Source organism: Protopterus annectens, chromosome 2.part2 (genome assembly GCF_019279795.1).
Source record: "Protopterus annectens isolate FY-2018-M chromosome 2.part2, PAN1.0, whole genome shotgun sequence".
NCBI classification, from domain to species: Eukaryota; Metazoa; Chordata; order Ceratodontiformes; family Protopteridae; genus Protopterus; species Protopterus annectens.
The window spans coordinates 113,666,846-113,687,261 of record NC_056730.1 but is presented as its reverse complement, the minus strand read 5'-3'; the positions used below and the strand labels follow the sequence as shown (position 1 = coordinate 113,687,261).

Genomic DNA, 20,416 nt, shown 5'->3' with positions numbered 1-20,416 from the left:
TTATTCACCTGCATTCCACATTTAGATGGGATTGAAGCAGTGCAGAGTTTTTTAACTTCCATGAGATGTGAGTTCAACAGTAATTGTATTTCATTGATTTGTAGACTTTTAGAAATTATTTTGTTTAATAATTTCTTTTTATTTGATGGGGTTTATTACCGACAAAAAAGGGGAGTTGCGATGGGGTCACCTGCAGCACCTGCTTACGCTAACATCGTTTTAACTTGGTGGGAACATCAATTTATTTCTGTTTTGACTACCAAGTACAATATACTGTTTTATGCTCGTTACGTTGACGATTTGATTTTCATTATGGAAGGGGATTCCCTCAAAGTTGATATGTTTATTACTGAGGTCAACTCTTTGTGCCATTATTTGCAATTTGTAAAGGGCTCTGTTGGCAGCAGTGTAAACTTCTTGGATGTTGGTTTGTTATGGGATGACACTGATGGAAGATTCCATAGTCGAATCTTTAGGAAAAAGACATTTAGTAATGGGTACCTTCATTTTAGTAGTGGACATCCAAAGCACATTATTAATAATATTCCAAGAGGGCAATTCATCAGGGCCTCTCGCATGACTTCTAAGTTAAGCGATTTAAAACTTGAGTTTCAATTTATTACGTCACTTTTTGTTGAGAGAGGATATGACAAAATAAAGTTGAGGCAAACAGCAGATGAAATTTGGAGTAAACGTGACACGCATTTTCCATCTTTATTGAATATTACCTCTGGAGAAGCGTTGTTGATTTCTAAAAAAACTGATAGTCAAGTCAATGTTAATCTGGCTTGTTCATTACGTATGAGTTCTGATTGTCAGCGTATCCAAAAGATGCTGACTAAGAACTGGAGAGTTATTAGGGGAAATTCTGACATTTCTAATGTTCTTGGCGATAAGCCTTTTTTTGTTCAAAGGAAGAATTTTAATATTAAAAAGATTTTAGAATATAACGACACTAAAGTTACAAGTGACAATGCTACCCTTACTAGAAAGAGAGGGATGCATTGTTGCAATCAATGCAATATGTGCAGGTTTATTTCTGTTGGGCCTTATGTTACAGTGGCTTCTTTTGACAAAACTTTTACGGTTCCTGGTTTTGTCAACTGTTGTACTCAGGGCGTGATATATATTGCCCTGTGTTCTACATGCACTGCATTTTACATTGGTATGACGACCAGGCAGCTGAAAATTCGGATAAGAGAACATTTGTATAGCATTAAAAAATGTGATACTACTAATGCTTTGTATAAACATTCTATTAAGTGTTCATCCTTTAAAAAGTTTTTGTTTTCAATTCTTGAAGTCTGTAACAGGGACTTAAGAGATGGTGACTTTAAGAATTATCTTATGCAGCGAGAAACTAGCTGGCAGATTAGATTGAGATCTGACTGCCCCCCTGGTATTAACGATTCTATTAACATCAAATGTTTTTTGAAGTACCGTAAGCTTAGAATTAACAAAGACAAGGGCAGCGTGTCTTTTCATTTAGTGTGAATCCTGTGGGGGGTTTTTTAAGTTCTAATTGTTATAGTAATTATTTGATTGAACATGTGATGATTTTTAATTAACTTTTAACTATTTAAACTTGCCATTTATTACTTTCTGTATTCTGATGAAGTCTTGTCGACGAAAGCGGATAAATAAATTTTGGATACGCTATTTCTCTGGAGGTTATTATTTGCTGCTTCACCTTGGTTGCTTGGATTACTTTGTTTGTTTTTTGCACTTCTTTGCTTCGTGTTTGTCTTCTAGTAGTTTGAGACCTGTCTTCTCCTCCTTTTTGGGTTGTGGCACCCCACTGTCGAGGCTGATAAGAGCCTTGTGACTGGCCTCTGCCCCTTGGGCATCTGTATCTGCCCCTCTGTGGTCTGGCAGAAGATGGAAAGGACCAGTTTTTGGTTGGCCAATTTCTGCTGAAACGAGGGGGTTGAACCTGTAAAAAAATCCTTGACCGTCTGCATAGATTTTGCCTTATCTTCCATTTTCCTTAAAACTACTTCTGCTTTTACACCAAATAAAACATCCTGCTGTAAAGGTGCATCCAATAACTTTGCTTTAACATGATCAGGTAAAGTTTGTTCTTTTAACCAAGCATGCCTACGTATGACAGACCCTGTCACTGCTGCTCTACAAGAAGCTTCCAATCAATCAAATCCACATTGCAAAGTATGTTTTCCCACTTGTTCAGCTGCATGCAACAAATCTTGCATTTCATTGTAATCAGGCTGTTCTGTATGTGTGCGCATTTTTTTGTTTTAATTGAGACATCAAATATTGCTGATATTTCAGCATGTGAAACTGACAATTTAAGGCCCTCATAGCTAGAGTAGCTTAGGTATATACTTACTTTCCCATCTCTCTAGTGCTCTAGAATCCCTTTCAGAGGGCACAGGATTTTTAGCAATAGAGGCCTTAACCCCTTTGGGACCCTGGGAAATGGTTTCTGGGTCAGCAACAGGGCTTTTATACAGGAATTTGTGTGAGTCAGGGACTCTGTAGCATCTGTCTGGTTTGGCTGGTGCAGGAGGTAGTGAATCTGGGTTAAGACTAGATTCTGAATAAACATCATCCACAATGTCTAACACAGGTGGAACAGCAAGTGGTCTGTGCTGGGGTAGTAAAAGGAACTCTCGGAGCCTTTTCTTAGAATCAGAGTAATCCTGGCCTTCCCAGTGGAAATGTTCCCTCATGGTATGTAAGGTTTCCCCAAAAGAGTAGTCTTCTGGGGGAGATGCAGAAGGGATAGACTCTTCAGCATCAGAGTCTTCATAAGGGGGAAAGGAATATTCCTGTTCCTCAGAAGAGTCTGAGGAAATTGAAACCTGGTCAGAGGAAGCGTAGTCCTCCTCCTGTCTTGGTCTTTTATCAGGAGGGGGATGGGAACCCCTGATTAGGGTAATTAAGTCTTCAGCCATCTTAAGCATCTGTTTCCTAGGCATGGGGCCTTGTACTGGAGACTGCTGTACATTCTTCTTTGTTTTTAAAGGAGTTTTCAGCTTTGCATAGGATTTAATAGTGAGTGTAGTCGGTCTGAAGACACCTTCTGCAACTGAAGGCGTTTCAACTGCACCGGAATCTCCTTCAGGCATGGAGTCGGAAGGGCCTAAAGGTAAAGGTTGTGGAGGCCTAGTAATCTCCGCTTGTGAATCGGATGTCGCCTGGGGTTCTAAATCAGCGGTCGTCAGGGGCTGCATAGGCACCTCACTGAAAACCGGAGAACTGGCGACTGGCCTAGCAGAGGCCTCAGAGTTTGGTTTGGGTCTCGGCTGCCTGTTGCACCGACGGCATGGTATAATTAAATTTCCTACCAAAATAATGTCGGGCGAAATCAAACCGACATTTAATAGTTCGTTTATTAAACCTAGCACAAAACCGACAACCTGTGATGTCATGGTCTGGGCCTAGGCAAGGAATACAATAAGAATGAAAGTCCTTATGAGGTATTTGCTTCCCACAAGAAATGCAATTGTTAACTTTTTCTGACATCGGACTGAGACAAGAAAAGGTTCCCCAATGGGGTACTTAGCTTTATTGAAGACTTCGGTCTGAAATTCGATTTGAAAATCTCAGGAGTTGGCGACCGGCACTTGTGAACTGCTTCTGCTTCGGGGACCGCGTGGGAAGAAAGACAGATGAGAATGGCGTCGGATGCATCTTATATACCCCTGGTGCACTAACGTCAGGGAAGAAGCGACAGCAGCAGACGCTGGACTAAGACTTTGGAACTCTGGCCGACTGCAGGACCGCCTGACGGCAGGATAACCCAAGTGTGATGACTGCAGCAGTGTAACACGATGAACATCAGTGAATACACTCGAACATCTACATTTATGGTAAGTGTACACAACTGTACTATGTTCTTCGTGATTCACTGTTGCAGTCATCACACTTGGGTTGATTCCCAAAGCTGAGGAATGGTGGAGGGAGTTAAGAAGTGTTAGGGCTGGCTAGTAGGCCTTTTAAGACTGCTGTAGCAAATCCAGACCTGAATTTGGAAAAGATAGGTAAGTGGTAATGCTTGGTGAATGTGTGCACAGAACTCCAGGTTGCAGCTTCCAGAATGTCCCTGGTAGGGACTCCCCTGAGAAATGCTGTAGAGGTAGAAGTAGCCCTAGTGGAATGTGTTCTGACCCCCCTGAGGGGTTGGTTTTTCCATGATGCTTGTAGCAGAAATGGATCCAGTGTGCTATCCATTTGGAAATGGTTTGTTTTGAAATGGCCTTACCCTCTGCCCCTGTAGGAAAGCTGACTAGCAGCTGGTCAGATTTTCTGAAAGGCTTATTCCTATCAAGGTAAAACCTGAGCTGTCTGTGCACGTCCAAAGTGTGCAGGATCCTTTCCCCTTTATTCTGAGGGTTGGGGAAGAAGGGTGGTAAATGGACGGATTGGTTTAGAGCCACACTGGACACCACCTTAGGCATAAAGGATGGGTTAGCCCTGAGGGAAACCCTGTCAGCAAGGAAAATAATGAAGAGTTCCACAGCCATTAGTGCCTGTAACTCAGACACTCTTCTTACTGACGTTATGGCTAAAAGCAAGGCTGTTTTCCAAGAGAGAAATTTTAACTCTGCTGAAGCAGCAGGTTCAAAAGGGGGAAGGTGAGCTCTTCCAGTACAAAGTTAAGGTCATAGGCAGGGGTGGGTGCTCTCCTTGTGGGCCTTAAGTTGTTAGCCCCTCTCAGGAACTGTTTGATGAGAGGGTTGGAGAATAGAGGTGGTGCAGTATTATAATGAGCCGAGATGGCAAAGGCATGAATCTTAATGGAGGAAAAGGATAGGCCTCTGTGGAGTAACTCTGCTAGGTAATCCAGGATTAGAGGTAAGGAGGGTACTGCTGTGTCCTATCCTTTAGAGTGAATTCAAGAGCAATATCTTTTCCACTTTTCAGCATAGGATTTCCTAGTACTTGGCCTTCTGGCTTCAAGAATGACGTCCCGCACCTGTTTGCTGAGGGTTGCTGGTGGGGTATTCAATGGATAAGCCAGGCTGCAAGGTTTAGGGTTTGCAATTGTGGATGCAAAATCTGTCCCTACTGCTGAGACAGCAGGGTAGGAGTCTGCTGTAGGTGCCCGGGTGGCACCGTTGTCAGGCTGCACAGGAGTGGGTACCAATGCTGGCATGGCCAGTCCGGGTCAATCAGAATTGCCCTTGGCCTGTCTAGTTTTATCTTGAGTAGTAGTCTTGAGAGAAGGGGCAGAGGGGAAAAGGCATAGATTGAGAGGTTTTCCCATTGAAAGGATAGGGCATCCACCTTCCAGGCCCTGCTGTGAGGGTTCCTGGTGCAGTATTTGCTTAACTGGTGTTTCTTGGGGGAGGCAAAGAGATCCACCTCTGGTGTCCCCCACTTCTGGATCAGAAGGTTGAAGGTGTTCGGCTCCAATTTCCACTCGTGTGGGTCTAGGAGATTTCTGCCAGTGAATTTTGTTTGCCTGGCTTGTAGATGGACTTGGTTGCTCAAAGCTGTGTTCCACAGGGCCATGGCTAACCTGCAGAGTGGGTAAGAATGGGTACCCCCCTGCTTGTTTATGTACCACATAACTGTGGTATTGTCTGTTTTTATCAGCAGTTGTCCTGGAAGGATTAGGTATAAGAAAGCTGTCAGAGCATTCAGTACAGCTAGCATCTCTTTTTGACTGATGTGCAGTAGAATCTGCCTTGGGCTCCAGTTGCCCTGAATGCATCTGCCTGCCATGTGAGCCCCCCCATGCATAGTCTGATGCATCTGTTGTCATGGTTTGGACGGCGTGGGGTTGAGTGAAATGCAGTCCCTTGTTGTGGTTGCATGCTTCTGCCCACCAAAGGAACTCTGCCCTTAGACAAGGTATGACAGGAATGACTGTTTCCAGGTCCTGAGAATGCTGGCACCAAAGACTTTTTAAGTACCATTGAAGTTTCCTCATATGCAGTCTTGCATATGGAATTAGCAGAATACATGAGGCCATGAACCCTAGGGCTTGCAGTATTTTTCTTGCAGATAGCTGGGTTCTGGTGGCCATTTGTTTGAAGTAGTCTGTCAGATAGACCTGTTTTTCTGAAGTGAGAAATGCCATCTGGGAAGATGTGTCCAAGCTTGCTCCCAGGAATACAATCTTTTGACTGGGTACCAGTTGAGATTTCTTTTCGTTGATGGTGTATCTCAGTGAAGTGAGAAGGCATTTTACAAATGCCAGGTGCTGAAGCAGCAATTCCTGACTGTCTACCTGAATCAGGCAGTTGTCCAAGTATGGGTAAATTTAGATATTTCTCTGCCTGCAGTATGCAATGGCTGGAGCCAGACATTTTGTGAATACTCTGGGCGCAGTAGATAAGCAAAGGGAAGTGCAGAGAACTGATAATGCATAAACCCTGCCCTGAAACGTAGATACTTCCTGCATGACTCCCTTATGGGGATGTGCAGATAAGCTTCTTTTAAGCCTAGAGTGACTAACCAGGCATCCTTGGCTAGCATAGGGAGAAGCTATTGCAGGGTAAGCATCTTGAATTTTGGGCCACCAGAAAGGTGTTGAGAATTGAAAGATCCAGGACTGGGCGCCCAAAACTCTCTTTTCTGGGCACCAGGAAAAGTCTGGAGTAGAAACCCTGACCCCTTTTGTTCTACAGGAACAGGCTGAATAGCTCTGATATTGAGCAGGGAAAGTACTTGCTTTGGAGCCTCTGCCCACTGGTTTGGAGGAAGGTCTGGAAACCTGCTTGGGGTTGGCAGTGAATGGAAGCAGAATTTGTACCCCTGGAATACAATGTTGAGGACCCATCGGTCCTGAGCGATGGACATCCAGTTTTTTGCATGAAGGGCAAGTTTTCCTCCTAGAGGCACAAGCAGTTGGGCAGGGTCTACTTTACGATGTCGAAAGTCGACAATATCGAAGCTGATATTGTCGGCAGCACAACATCGAAAGTGCAAAACATTGTGCAGGTAAACGGAAATCTCCGTAGGGGGAGATTTCCATTTACCTCAATGTAGTACGGTCTCGGAGTTGGAATATTTAAGTAGGGGGGTGCAAAGGAGCTTGCCCCCCTGCCTACGCTAGTTAGTTTTTATTTTTGTTTGTTTGTTTTTTTTTTTAACGTTATTCGATGTTTTACTACATCAATCACTATAGGCTGACCTTTAGTGATCCGATGTAGTAAAATTTCGATAACGTGATATAGACGTGTTGGGCACGGCTGGGAAGTAGATTTGAGAAGTCATTGTGAACTTTTTCCATGGGGGGGGGGGTGGCTTACCACTCCCTGTTTTTGGGGTGGGGGTACTCCATTGCTTAGATCTCTGCATACCCTGAGACTGTAGTCTGGGTGGCCTGTTTTCCCTGGGTCTTGTCTGGAAAGGCCTGGAAGGGGCTGGAAAGGACCAGTGTTTTGAAGGGCAATGCCTAATGAATCTAGGTGGCTGCACTTGTAAGAATTTTTTTAACAGTTTGCATAGATTTAGCTTTTTCTTACATCTTTTTAAGAACTTCTTCTGCTTTGGTGCCAAACAAACGGTCCTTATTTAAAGGAGCATGTATTAATTTGGATTTGACATGATATGGCAAGGTTTGCTCCTTCAGCCAAGCATGTCTTCTCAGTACAGAACCAGTGACTGCAGCCCTGCAAGATGCTTCTAGGGCATCAAAGCCACACTGCAAAGTATGCTTACTAACTTGGTTTGCAGAATGCATACGATCTTGTAAATCTTTATTTTCTGCACAATCTGGAAATAATACAATTTTTTGTTTAATTAGTTCCATAATATGTTGCTGGTACTTCAGCATGTGAAACTGGCAATTCAACGCCCTGATAACAAGAGTTGCAGAGGTATATACCTTCGTAACCCATCTGACTAAAGCTCTGGAATCCCTGTCCGAACGGGTAGGAATTTTGGCTGTATTAGCCTTAATACCTTTGGGTCCCTGGGAAATGATCTCTGGATCAGCAGTAGGATTCTTGAAAAGAAACTTGTGGGAATCAGGCACTCTGTAGTACCTGTCAGGTTTCCTACGGGCCGGGGTAATGTGTCTGGAGGAAGACTGGATTCCATAAAAACATCATCTACAATATCCAGGACAGGGGGTATAGCTAGAGGCCTGTGCTGAGGCAACTCTAAAAATTCTCTGAGTCTCTTTTTGGACTGAGGGTAGTCTTGGCATTTCTAATGGAAATGCACTCTTAAAGTATGTAAGGTTTCACCAAAAGAAAAATCCTCTAGAGGGGAGGCAGAGGGAATGGATTCCTCTGCATCTGAACCTCTTAGGCTGATAAGGGCATGTCCTGATAATCAGAAGGGTCAGAGTCAGCGGACTCATGGTCTGTAGAATCAGAGGGAAACTCAATTCTTTGTCTCTTAGCAGGGGAAAGCTGGCTTCCCCTAATTAGCGTAATTAGGTCTTCAGCCATTCTAAGCATTTGTTTTTGTGGCATGGGAGCTTGAGCATGCGCTTTGGCCGTCGGTTTTCTAGGCATAGTGCATACTCTGGGCCTAAGAAACTCAGTAGTTTTGGTTAAAAAAGTCGGTTTGACTCGAACATTGGTAGGACAGAATACACCCTCAGAAGCTGGTGCCTGCACAGCGGCTCTGGACCCATCCAAGGTAGAGACATCCGCTGGTTCCATAGTCGAAGAAGCATCTCGCTGCATACCGGACTCCAAATGGGTCTCAGCAGAGGTCTGCGAATCCACAGAAGCGAGCATCAGGGGCTGCAAAGGCGCCTCACCGAGTACCGGTGGACTGGCGATTAGCTTAACGGAAGCGTCGTCGGCAGTTTTGGACCTATGCGGTCTGTCTCTGTCTTTATCTTTACTTTTTTTGTAAGATCAGTAGTCAGATGGCTTATTGAAGCCATTTCGGAAAACGGGGAATGAGAGCGAAAGAATTAAGCGACAAAAATAGCCCAACAATGAATAGTTAGGGCATTAAACAAGGCACAAAACCAACAGCGAGGGATGTCGTGGTCTGGTCCTAAATAGGTGACACAGTAAGAATGAAAATCTCATCTCTGTGAGGTACTTGCTTTCCACAAGCAAGACAACTGTTAACTTTTTCTGACATTGGTTAGAGCAAGAAAAAAGGATCCCCAACGGGGTACTTAGCTTTAGAATACTTCAGGATTATCAACTCAAAAACGAAAATTTCAGGTAGTGGCCAACTGGCACTTGCGATCTGCTTCTGCTTCGGGCTCCTCCTTGGCAAGAAAGACTGATGTAATGGCGTTGGCTGCCTGTTTTATACCCCTGACGACATGATGTCATGGAAGAAGTGACAGCATCCAATGCAGAAATACTAAGACTCTGGTATTCGGGCCGACTGAGGGTTACCTGCAGGCAGATAACCCAAGTGTGATGACTGCAACAGTGAAACACGAAGAACATCTGTAAACTCAGCACTATCAGCCAATGTTAGCACATGTCCAATTCATTTATGCAGTTTTGGCAGGCAGTATTACTAGAATAAGAGAAGAAGGGACAATGAAAGACCAAGGGACAAGATCAGTGGGAAAATGCTCACCAGTTCATTGGTTTAACACAGAAAACCTTAAAGAGGTACAGCATGATTCAAAAAGGTCAAGAAGATAGCCATAGCACTGTCCAGGCAGACTAAGAAGAATGACAGTTTACAACAACTGAGAAAGAAGATTTATGTATTTAAGTGATAGATTAATTTTAGAAAAATTGCTGAGCAACTTGTATACAGTGAGTATGTTTACTGAAAGGCAAAAAGTATATGGCAGAATGTTAAAGGGATACATGCTTAAATAAACTAATGCTGAAATGGATCAAGTAAAAATATTGCGAAAGCCTACAACCAAAGCAATACTTTTAGATTGCTAGTCGTTGTGCACACCAAACTTAAGATTACTGACTTGCTTTATGATCAAATCTCAACAGAATGGATGAAAATTTTATTACATTAATACAGAAATAAGAAAACAGGGAATGGGTAAAGGCTGTATACCTTTTACAGGCAATGGAACATAAAGACAAGTTCAAAAACCTGAAATGAGTGAATGAACCAAAATAAGGAGGAAAATAAAGTAGAGATGTTTGCATTCGTTTGTCAGAATGAGATCGTTTTATCCATTATGTTTGGGGGTGGGGGTGGGGTTGATACTATAATTTACAATGCTAGGAGTTTTACTCAGTTGAAGGATATGTTTTTAGAGTACTACTGAAGCACATCAGGGTTGAATGGTTTTAAAAAGTATAGAATTAAGAAGATTTTTATGATATCAACCAAAGAGGATTATATACAGAAAACTGAACACATCATTATATTTTTTTATTTTTATTTATTTATTTATTTTTTACAAAAAATGTAGTTTCAACATCTACAATGTAACTAAAATGAAAATCAGCATAAAACAAAATGCTTAGGAAGATGATTCCTACAGTTCTCAATTCTTTCTGTACACTGCACTAATTTACCAAAAATCTCAAACTAGCACAAAAGCATTCAGGTAAAACTTAAGTGTTTAGTCAATCAGCTTCTAAAAGCTTATGTATTAAATGATGCTTTCTACAAAAACTTATTTTAATTCAAAACTTTATGCAGCTAAACTAAGTCAGGGGTACACACCTGCTTTCTGTAGTTGATGTGGAGGTGCTAGATGAAACTGAAGTGTGTGAATTGGATAAACGAGAAACAAATTTCTGGATTGTATTCCGAGATGGAGCTTTAATTCGTGAACTTCGTCTACTGTGGTATTTCTGAAATAAACTCTCAACCTGTAAATTAAAAAAATTATTAAAAAATGGATCTTATCCAACGCTGCTGAATATTATTGGATCCCTGACCTCTCAAGTTAATCAAAAAGTGTAGCAGTTTTCACTATTTTAGTCCAGATGATTCAGTCAAATAGAGATTCATATTAAGTGTACAACAACTTCTGAATCCCAAATTCTGCTACACTCTATGCAAACTATATGTCAATCACCACAGTACGTCCCGCAATTACTTTACTTTAATGAATCTCGCCTCTTACAACTGCAGACTGTACCTCAAAGCACATGCTGCAACTTCCCTAAGCTTCAAAGTAGATAAGGCAGTTAAAATACAAATGACAGACAGCTGCATAAGTCCTTTAAGAGTTTTCCTAGAAACAAAATTTATTTGTAATATAAAAAGAGACTACAAAAATGATGATTGTTTTGTTTTGAAAGAACAAAAAACTACTGCTGGCCCACTGGTGCAAGAGGATTCTCAACCTTTGCAACTACAAATCACAGCCTGAGTAAACATTCAAGTGCCAAACAGCAAAAAAGAAAACTGTAACCCCCTAAGTCAGTGGGGGGGGGGGTAACATACAGCTCCACATTTCTCAAATCAATTCATTAACTTCTAGTTGACAGATTTAGCTACCTAGACAAACTCAAAGTTGTTCTACTCTACCCAAATGTCCTTTATATTTTTCAATTTCTTATGGTGTTGTTAATCCTAACATCTTTTCAGTCTTATTTCTTTTCTCAAAGTCATTAACTCTGCTGTTCCCACTAACAACAGGCTCATCAGTCGTGCACTCTTCTTTCTCATACTATGAATCCAGTCTACAGGAAACATATTACATATATGTATGCATGTATATGTACACATACTCGTATTCGTAGGGGAATTACCTCAAATGGTAGAGCGCTAGCTTTGCATGTGAGAGGTAGAGGGATTTATACCTTCATTCTCCATCTTTTCACCTATGAACCTATATGAGTGGATGGGAGATGTGGGGTTCACCCCGAGGATCACTCCAGTGTCTCTGCTTGGTGGAGGCACTGGTAACTGGTTTTGGGCGGCACAATGCCAGGGCACTTCTGTGGGCTGGGCTTGTGGGGGCTCCATGGTCATTGGCCTGGTACACACCTATACATAATATGTGTGTGTGAAAATCTTTTTCTTACCTTCACAACCCCATGCAATACTTTCTTTTGTATCCATAAACCTTATGGGTTTTAGAAATGTCTCCAACTTTAGGACTGTTTACTGCAGTCAGCTGTACCCATTTATAACTCTATGTAGATACATACTTAGAATTACTCACTGCAGTACTGCTTCAACTGTAACACCTGGTCTGAGTCTCTATCACACTTTGCCTGTATACTGTTATAACGTAACTATACAACTTGTTGTAAAGTCTTTTTCTATAGTTGCTTAAGCATACTTGCTGTAATGTGCATGTCTGCTCATAACTAAATGTGCAAACCATCCTGGTTTTTTTTTTGCACCTTATTCAGTGTAATCATAAAAATGTCTTTTTTTGTTTCCTTACTGATTACAAATCAAACTAATATGATACTTGAAAATAGAATGTTTCTCCCTGAGCTTCCACGTTAAACAGGCTCCATCCAGATGGGCATAAATGACTCAACAAAAGCAAATACTGTTTAACTCATCTAAAGAGATGGAATGAGGAATTACATAATCATGACAGGTACTCACTACAACAGTGCTTCTTCAGAGAAAAGAATTCAATGACTACAAGTCTTGCGCTGCCAAGCTACAGTACCAGTTGAGATGTAGTGTCATTTTTTAACATACACAGAAATTATATGTGTGTGTGTGTGTGTGTGTGTGTGTGTGTGTGTGTGTGTGTGTGTGTATATATATATATATATATATATATATATATGTGTAAACATACACACAAGCACAAATATATACACATATAGTGCATGTACACTTATATGGAAGTCATTAATACAGTCGATAGCTGTTTTACTGACAGTGAGAGAGTGCTACATTGCTAGGGTTGGGAACATGCCTTTTTTTGTATTTTTTTTGTTTTTGTACTGTGTGAGCTCAGAGTTGAAATATACAATTAACAGGGGTTGTGGAGGGTGCAGGAAGGCTCCTGCAAATAAATTAATAAAAATAAATAAATAAAACACCCAAATGTTGTCAGTAATAATGTCAACAGAAAATAATCAAGACAAAATTAGGTCAGCAAGACCCTAAGTAGGAATTAAATGATTACAGGTCTTGCCCTACCAAGCTATAATGCTATACGAGATGTAGCTTCATCTTTCAAGACACACACAAACATACACATCTATGTGTGTGGGTGTGTGCGCATATTTATATATGTGTGTTTGTATGTACACGTATACACACACCTCTCTCTCTCTATACATATATATATATATATATATATATATATATATATATATATATATATATATATATATATATATATATATATATATATATATATATATATATATATATATATATATATATAGAGAGAGAGAGAGAGAGTGAAAACTGCATGAAAAACCCAGCCAAGCTAGAATTTTCACTGTGTGATACCTTACACCTCCTGTTGTGGTGGCCTATGAGATATATGCAAATGACCCCTTACGGACATACAGCTTGGCTGACCTTTTCCTGCAGTGTTTACTGAATGGTTTGTCTGCATGACCTTTTTACCTGTGTGTGTGTGTGTGTGTGTGTGTGTGTGTGTGTGTGTGTGTGTGTGTGTGTGTGTGTGTGTATATGTATATATATATATATATATATATATATATATATATATATATATATATATATATATCTATATCTATATCTATATCCATCTTCCAGCACAAAAGAAAGCAAATCCATGCATAATCACTACAGGGCACTATTTCTCAAAAAGTAGGAGAAACCATATATTAATTATACTTAAACGTGCTTTGCAAAGCATGTAGCCAAATGACAGCAAAAGTAAAACTGGTAACATTAAAGCACTTTCACGAAAGTTTGCTAAGGAAAAAAAAAATGATGACAACCCCCCACTTTTATATTTTCACTCCGAGATCGCACTACAGCAGGGAAAAAGGAATATTCCTTTATCCCCACTGTACCGTGACCTCAGCAAAAGCCATTTTCTCATGTTTTTTCTTTTTTTAGCTTGGTTTCGCGAAAGTGTGCTCGCCCATTTCAGTTTCGTTGAAACGTGTAGGCAATCATTAGTCCTAGACCCATATATATATATATATATATATATATATATATATATATATATATATATATACACACACACACACACACACACACACACATATATATATATATATATATATATATATATATATATATATATATATATATATATATATATATATATATAAAATGTTACTGTGGTGGTGGTGCTGTGGTAGCATTGTCGCCTCACAGTATGACGTTGTCCTGTTCGATTCTCAGCTAAAGTGTCTTCTGTGTTGAGACATGTGTGAATGGGCGTACCTTCGTTGAAGGTTGTGCGTCAGAGCTGGCAACTCAGTACGTAAAAATCTACTGCCAATCATTAGCGGACCGGAGTTCCGCTGTGGCGACCCCTAACCGGGAAAAGCCGAAAGATACAACAACATATATATAATGTTCCAGCACTTGAATCTTCTGAGTTCGATTTTTTTTTTTCTTTTTTATCCATGTGTGTGTGTGTGTGTGTGTGTGTGTGTGTGTGTGTGTGTGTGTGTGTGTGTCTGTGTGTGTGTGAGTATATCTATATCTGGCTATCTTTTTATATATATCTATATATATATATTTGCACTACAGTGAGGAAAACTGTAAATTTTCTCTTCCGTAATGTAAGGCGATCTCCATGCAAAACTTCTCAAGTTTCAAAACATCAATGTTAAGGTCTCGAAGTTTTGGAGTTTGAAGTTTATGAAACTTCAAGCTTGTGAAGGGAATCCATATTACACACACACAGACATATACATACAGTGGATATAAAAGGTGTACAGACCAGTGTTAAATGCCAGGTTTTTGTAATATAAAAAATGAGACCACAATAAATAATTTCAAAACTTTTCCCACCTTTAAAGTGACCTATAACCTGTACAATTCAATTGAAAAGCAAACAAATCTGTTGGGGGGGATTACAATACGCTGGTTGCATAAGTGTACACACCCTTAAACTAATACTTTGTTGAAACACCTTTTGCTTTAATTACAGCTTTCAGTCTTCTTGGATACACACCTCCCATCAATTAAACAGACCGTGATTAACCCCAAATAAAGTTGAGCTGTCATAGTAGGATTTTCTTGACATTTACTCAGTTGCCTGCTATAGCAAATGCCATGGTTCGCAGACAGCTTATAAACCATCAAAGGGATCTCATTACTGAAAGGCATTCATCAGGAGAAGGGTACAAAATAATTTCCACACCATTGCATATACCATGGAACACAGTGAAGACAGTCATCAAAAAGTGAAAAAAATATGGGACAATAGTGACGTTGCAAAGAACTAGACGTCCCTCCAAAATTTATGAAAAGACAAGATGAAAACTAGTCAGGGAGGCTGCCAAGAGACCTACAGCAACACTGAAGGAGCTGAAGGAATTTATGGCAAGTACTGGGTGCATACTACATGTGACAACAATCTCCTGTATTCTCCACGTCTGGCCTATGGGGTAGGGTTGCAAGATGGAAGCCATTTCTTACACAGAAAAACATCCAGGCCCGGCTAAAATTTGCAAAACAATACATCAGGTCTCCCAAAAGCATGTGGGAAAATGTGTTATGGTCTGATGAGACCAAGGTTGAACTTTTTGGCCACAATTTCAAAAGGTATGTTTGGTGCAAAAACACTTTGCATCACCAAAAGAACACCATCCCCACAATGAAGCATGGTGGTGGCAGTATCATGCTTTGGGGTTGCTTTTCTTCAGCTGGAACTGGGGCTTTAAGTCAAGGTGGAGGGAATTACGAACAGTTCCAAATACTAGTCACTTTTGGCCAAAAACCTTCAGGCATTTGCTAGAAAGCTGAAGATGAAGAGGAATTTCACCTTCCAACACAACAATGACCCCAAGCATACATCCAAACCAACAAAAGAATGGCTTCACCAGAAGAAAATTAAAGTTTTGGAATGGCCCAGACAGAGTCCAGACCTAAAGCCAATAGAAAATCTGTGGGGTGACCCGAAGAGGCTATGCACATGAGATGCCATCACAATCTGACAGATTTGGAGCGCTTTTGCAAGGAAGAGTGGGCGAATATGGCCAAGTGAAGATATGCCATGCTGATAGACTCCTACCCAAGAATACTGAATGCTGTAATTAAATCAAAAGGTGCTTTAATAAAGTATTAGTTTAAGGGCGTGCACACATATGCAACCAGCTTATTGTACTTTTTTTATTTTTTATATTTTTCCCCCAACATATTTGTTTTTCAATTGAACTGTACAGGTTACAGGTCACATTAAAGGTGGGAAAAGTTTTGAAATGATTTATTGTGGTCCCATTATTTTATATTACAAAAACCTGGCATTTTAACAGGGGTGTGTACACTTTTTAACTTTTTACATCCACTGTACATATCTCTCTCTCTCTCTCTCTATATATATATATATATATACATATATATCTATATATACATATATATATATATATATATATATATATATATATATTTATCTATATATATATATATATATATATAAATCCTAACCAAGTGACCAATAATCAAAACCTGGTTTCCCCGAATCTATATGTCGAATCTCCAGGTGTCGAATGGTCAGAATGTGACATTTCCGACTGCTCTACTACCTAAACAAGCGCTACCATGGGTGAAAAAGAGGGGGATGTTTTGCGGTCGCGCACACACACACACACACACACACACACACACACACACACACACACACACACACACACACACACACGGATAAACAATTATGGATAAACAAAAAGAAAAAAAAAAAAAAGCGCTGGAATGTACAGTTCTGTACACTTGCCATAAATGTAGATGTTAGAGTGCATTCACTGCTGCAGTCATCACCTGTGGGTTATCCCTGCTGTGGTACCCTCGGCCGGACTGAATACCAGAGTCAATGTTTTTCTACATCGGCTGCTGTTGCTTGCTAAATGACATCAGGTCGTCAGTGCTGTAAAGGGAGGCAGCCAATGCCATTACATCAGTTTTTCTTGCCATAACCAGTCAGAGGCCCAAGTAAATATGGTAAAGTGGTCCTGGTGACTAAAAGCCACCGTTAGAAGCTTATGTCTTCCTAAAGAAAGAAGATATAAGGGGGAAGGAGAGAAACCAGGACTGCAACAATTAATACACTCGAACACTTACATTTATGGTCAAGTGTAAACAACTGTAGTATGTTCTTCATGTTTCAGTGGGAGGATTCACAAAGCTGAGGAGAGGGGTGGTTGGATTAGTAAGAGACCTAGGAATGGGTTAGCATGCCCTGCAGAACTGCAAAGGCAAACCCTGCCCTGGCCTTATAAAATAGAGGTAGGTGGTAATGCTTGGTAAAGGTATGGACAGAATTCCAGGAGGCAGCTTCCAGGATGTCCCTGGTGGGAACTCCTCTGAGGAACGCTGTGGAAGTGGAGGTTGCCCTAGTGGAATGGGTTCAAATAGACTTGGGGGGGTGGGGATTCCCATGTAACCTGTAGCAGAAATGGACACTGTGTGATATCCATTTGGAAATGGTTTGTTTGGAAAAAGGCTTTCCCTCTGCCTCTGGGGCAAAGATGACAAGTAGTTGGTCTGTTTTCCTGAAGGGTTTAGTACAGTCCAGATAGTATTTGAGATGTCTGTGCACGTCCAGTGAAGTGCAGAATTCTTTCCCCCTTGTTTTGAGGGTTAGGAAAGAAGGTGGGTAGACGTATGGCCTGGGTGAGAGTCACATTAGATACCACCTTGGGCATAAAGGAGGGATTAGTCCTCAGGGATACCCTGTCTGCATGGAAGATGATGAAGGGCTCAATGGTCATCAGTGCCTGAAGTTCTGAAACTCTTCTGGCTGCAGTGATAGCTAGGAGAAAAGCAGTCTTCCAGGAGAGGTATCTTAGTTCTGCTGAAGCACCAGGTTCGAAGGGTGGTAAGGTTAGTTTTTCCAAAACACAATTCAGGTCCCAGGCTGGAGTGGGTGGCCTTCTGGGAAGATTGATATTAGAAGCCCCTCTGAGGAATTGTTTAATCAAAGGATGAGAGAACAGGGGCTGTTCTGTATCAAAATTAGATGAAATGGCTGAGGCATGGATTTTAATAGAGGAGAAGGAGAGACCACTATTAAGTAGCTCCGCTAGGTAGTCCAGGATAAGGGGGATAGAAGGTTGTGAGGTACTGCCCCCTCTGGACTGGCTCCAGGAGCAGAATCTTTTCCATTTTCCTGCGTAAAATTTTCTGGTGCTGGGCCTTCTGGGCTCTGTGATAATTGTCTAGGACCTGTTTGCTTAACAGGGGCCCCTTGTTTGCCTTTAGAGTATGAGCCATGCTGATAGTTTGAGAGTCTGCAAGTCTGGGTGCAGCATCCCCCTGCATCAGAGTCAAGAGGTCTGAGATCAGGGGAAGCTGCCTGGGAGGCTGTAAGGTCAGGGGAAGCTGCCTGGGAGGCTGTAAGGTTAGGCTGCGCAGTAAGGGGTACCAATATTGTCTGGGCCAATCTGGAGGAATGAGGATGGCCTTTGGTTTCTCCTCCCTTATTTTGATGAGTACCTTGGGAATAAGAGGTAGAGGAGGGAATGGGTACACAAACAGGGTGTTCCAAGGGAAGGTCAAGGCATCCACCTTCCATGCTAGGTGGTGATACTCTCTGGTACAGGATGTTTTCAGCTGAGTTGAGATGTGAAGCAAAGAGATCCACCTCCAAAGTCCCCCACACCTGAGTGATTTGTAAAAAGATTTTTCTGTGGAGTAGCCATTCGTGGGGGCTCAGTAAGTTTCTGCTTAAGTGGTCTGCCAGGGTGTTGTTGATCCCTGGTAGGTATTGGGTGTAATCTCATGGAAGAGGCTGTCCGCTAGAGGTTCATGGCTAGCCTGCACAGATGGTAATATTGGGTCCCTCCCTGTTTGTTGATGTACCACATTACTGTGGTGTTGTCTGTTTTGATAAGGAGAATAGCTGGCTTGAGATGGGGTTTGAAGGATGTCAGGGCCTTTTGTACTGCCATCATTTCCTTCTGGTTGATGTGTAAGGGAAGGTGCTGGGCATCCCAAAGACCTTGGGTACACCTGCCTTCTAGGTGAGCGCCCCAAGCAATGTCTGAGGCATCAGTGGTAATGGTCTGCCCAGTTGGGGGAAGGGTGAAGGAAAGACCCTTGGTCTTAGCACAGGCCCCTGCCCATGAGAGAAACTCTGTCCTTATACAGGAGATCAGAGGAAGAGCAGTCTCTAGAGGTTGAGAGTTCTGACACCAAAGGTTCTTTAGGTACCACTGAAGTTTTCTCATGTGAAGCCTGACCAGAGGAATTAGAAGAATGCAAGATGCCATGTACCCCAAGGCTTGCAGGAACTTCTTTGCAGTGAGGTGACTTCTGGAAGCCAGCTGGGTAAAGTAGTGAGGCAGGAAGCTCTGCTTTTCTGGGGATAGGAAGGCCATTTGGGATGCTGTGTCCAGCAGTGCTCCCAAGAAAATGATTATCCTGGAGGATGCTTGCTTTGATTTCTCCTCGTTGATGGTGTATCCTAAGGAGGTTAGGAGGGTTTTGACAAAGAGGAGGTCCTTGAGGAGCTTTTCTATGCAATCTCCCTGAATGAGCCAGTCATCCAGATAAGGGTAAATCTGTATATTTTTCTGTCTGCAAAATGCTATGTCCAGGGCTAAGCATTTGGTGAATACCCTGGGAGCAGTAGATAAGCCAAAGGGTAGCGCAAAGAACTGAAAGTGTTGCGAGCCTGCTCTGAAGCAAAGGAATTTCCTGCAGGATTCCCTTATGGGGGTGTGGAGGTAGGCATCTTTTAGATCTAGGGTAACTAACCAGGCATTTTTGTCAGCATAGGTAGCAGCTGCTGCAAAGTTAGCATTTTGAATTTGGGGATCACCAGGATGGGGCGCCAAGTGCCCTCTTTTCTGGGAACAAAGAATAGTCTGGAATAAAAGCCTTTGCCTGTTTGATCTGAGGGGACAGGTTCTACTGCCCCTTGGGATATGAGAGTTTGGACTTGTTTCAATGCCCCTGTCCACTGATTTGGAGGTAAGTGTGGGTACCCTCTTGGAATTGGAAGTTCACTGAAGGAGAATTTGTATCCCTGAAAAATGATCTTTAAGACCCATTGGTCCTTTGTTACAGAAAGCCAATTTTTCTTAGCAGAGGTAGAGCCTTCCTCCTAGTTTTTGGTGAGTGAAAACAGGGCAGAGGGGGGAGAGGGAGTCATTGAGAGTTTTTGCCATAGAGGAATGGCTTAGAACTCCCTGGCTTTGGAGGGGAATTGTTCCACTGTTTTATTCTCTGCTGTCCCTGGGATAGGAGTCTGGGTGGTCTGTCCATGTGGGACTTACCTTGCCCCTGTCTGCTAGGTGCAGGAAAGGACCAGTGCTTTGAGGGAAAATTCCTGCTAAACCTAGGAGGTTGTACCTGAAAAAAGAAGTTATGTCTTACCATAATGTTCCATCTGTGTTGTTGATCTTCTTCCATTCATCACTGATGGGTTCGGTTCAGAGCCCTCAGAACCGAGTCGGCCTAATACCAAGCTCGCGTACACCAAAAACTCTCGAGCTAAGCTGCTACC

At 41.7% G+C, this 20,416-nt stretch overlaps 1 protein-coding gene across 1 annotated transcript in view; it reads right to left on the bottom strand.

The window, feature by feature from the left end:
* MAP3K1 (mitogen-activated protein kinase kinase kinase 1) overlaps positions 1 to 20,416 on the bottom strand; it is an 886,724-nt gene that overhangs the window by 605,018 nt on the left and 261,290 nt on the right. Inside the window, exon 6 of the mRNA XM_044063789.1 lies at positions 10,549 to 10,697. Coding sequence (XP_043919724.1) covers positions 10,549 to 10,697 — 149 coding nt within the window. The remainder of the gene's footprint in view (positions 1 to 10,548; positions 10,698 to 20,416) is intronic.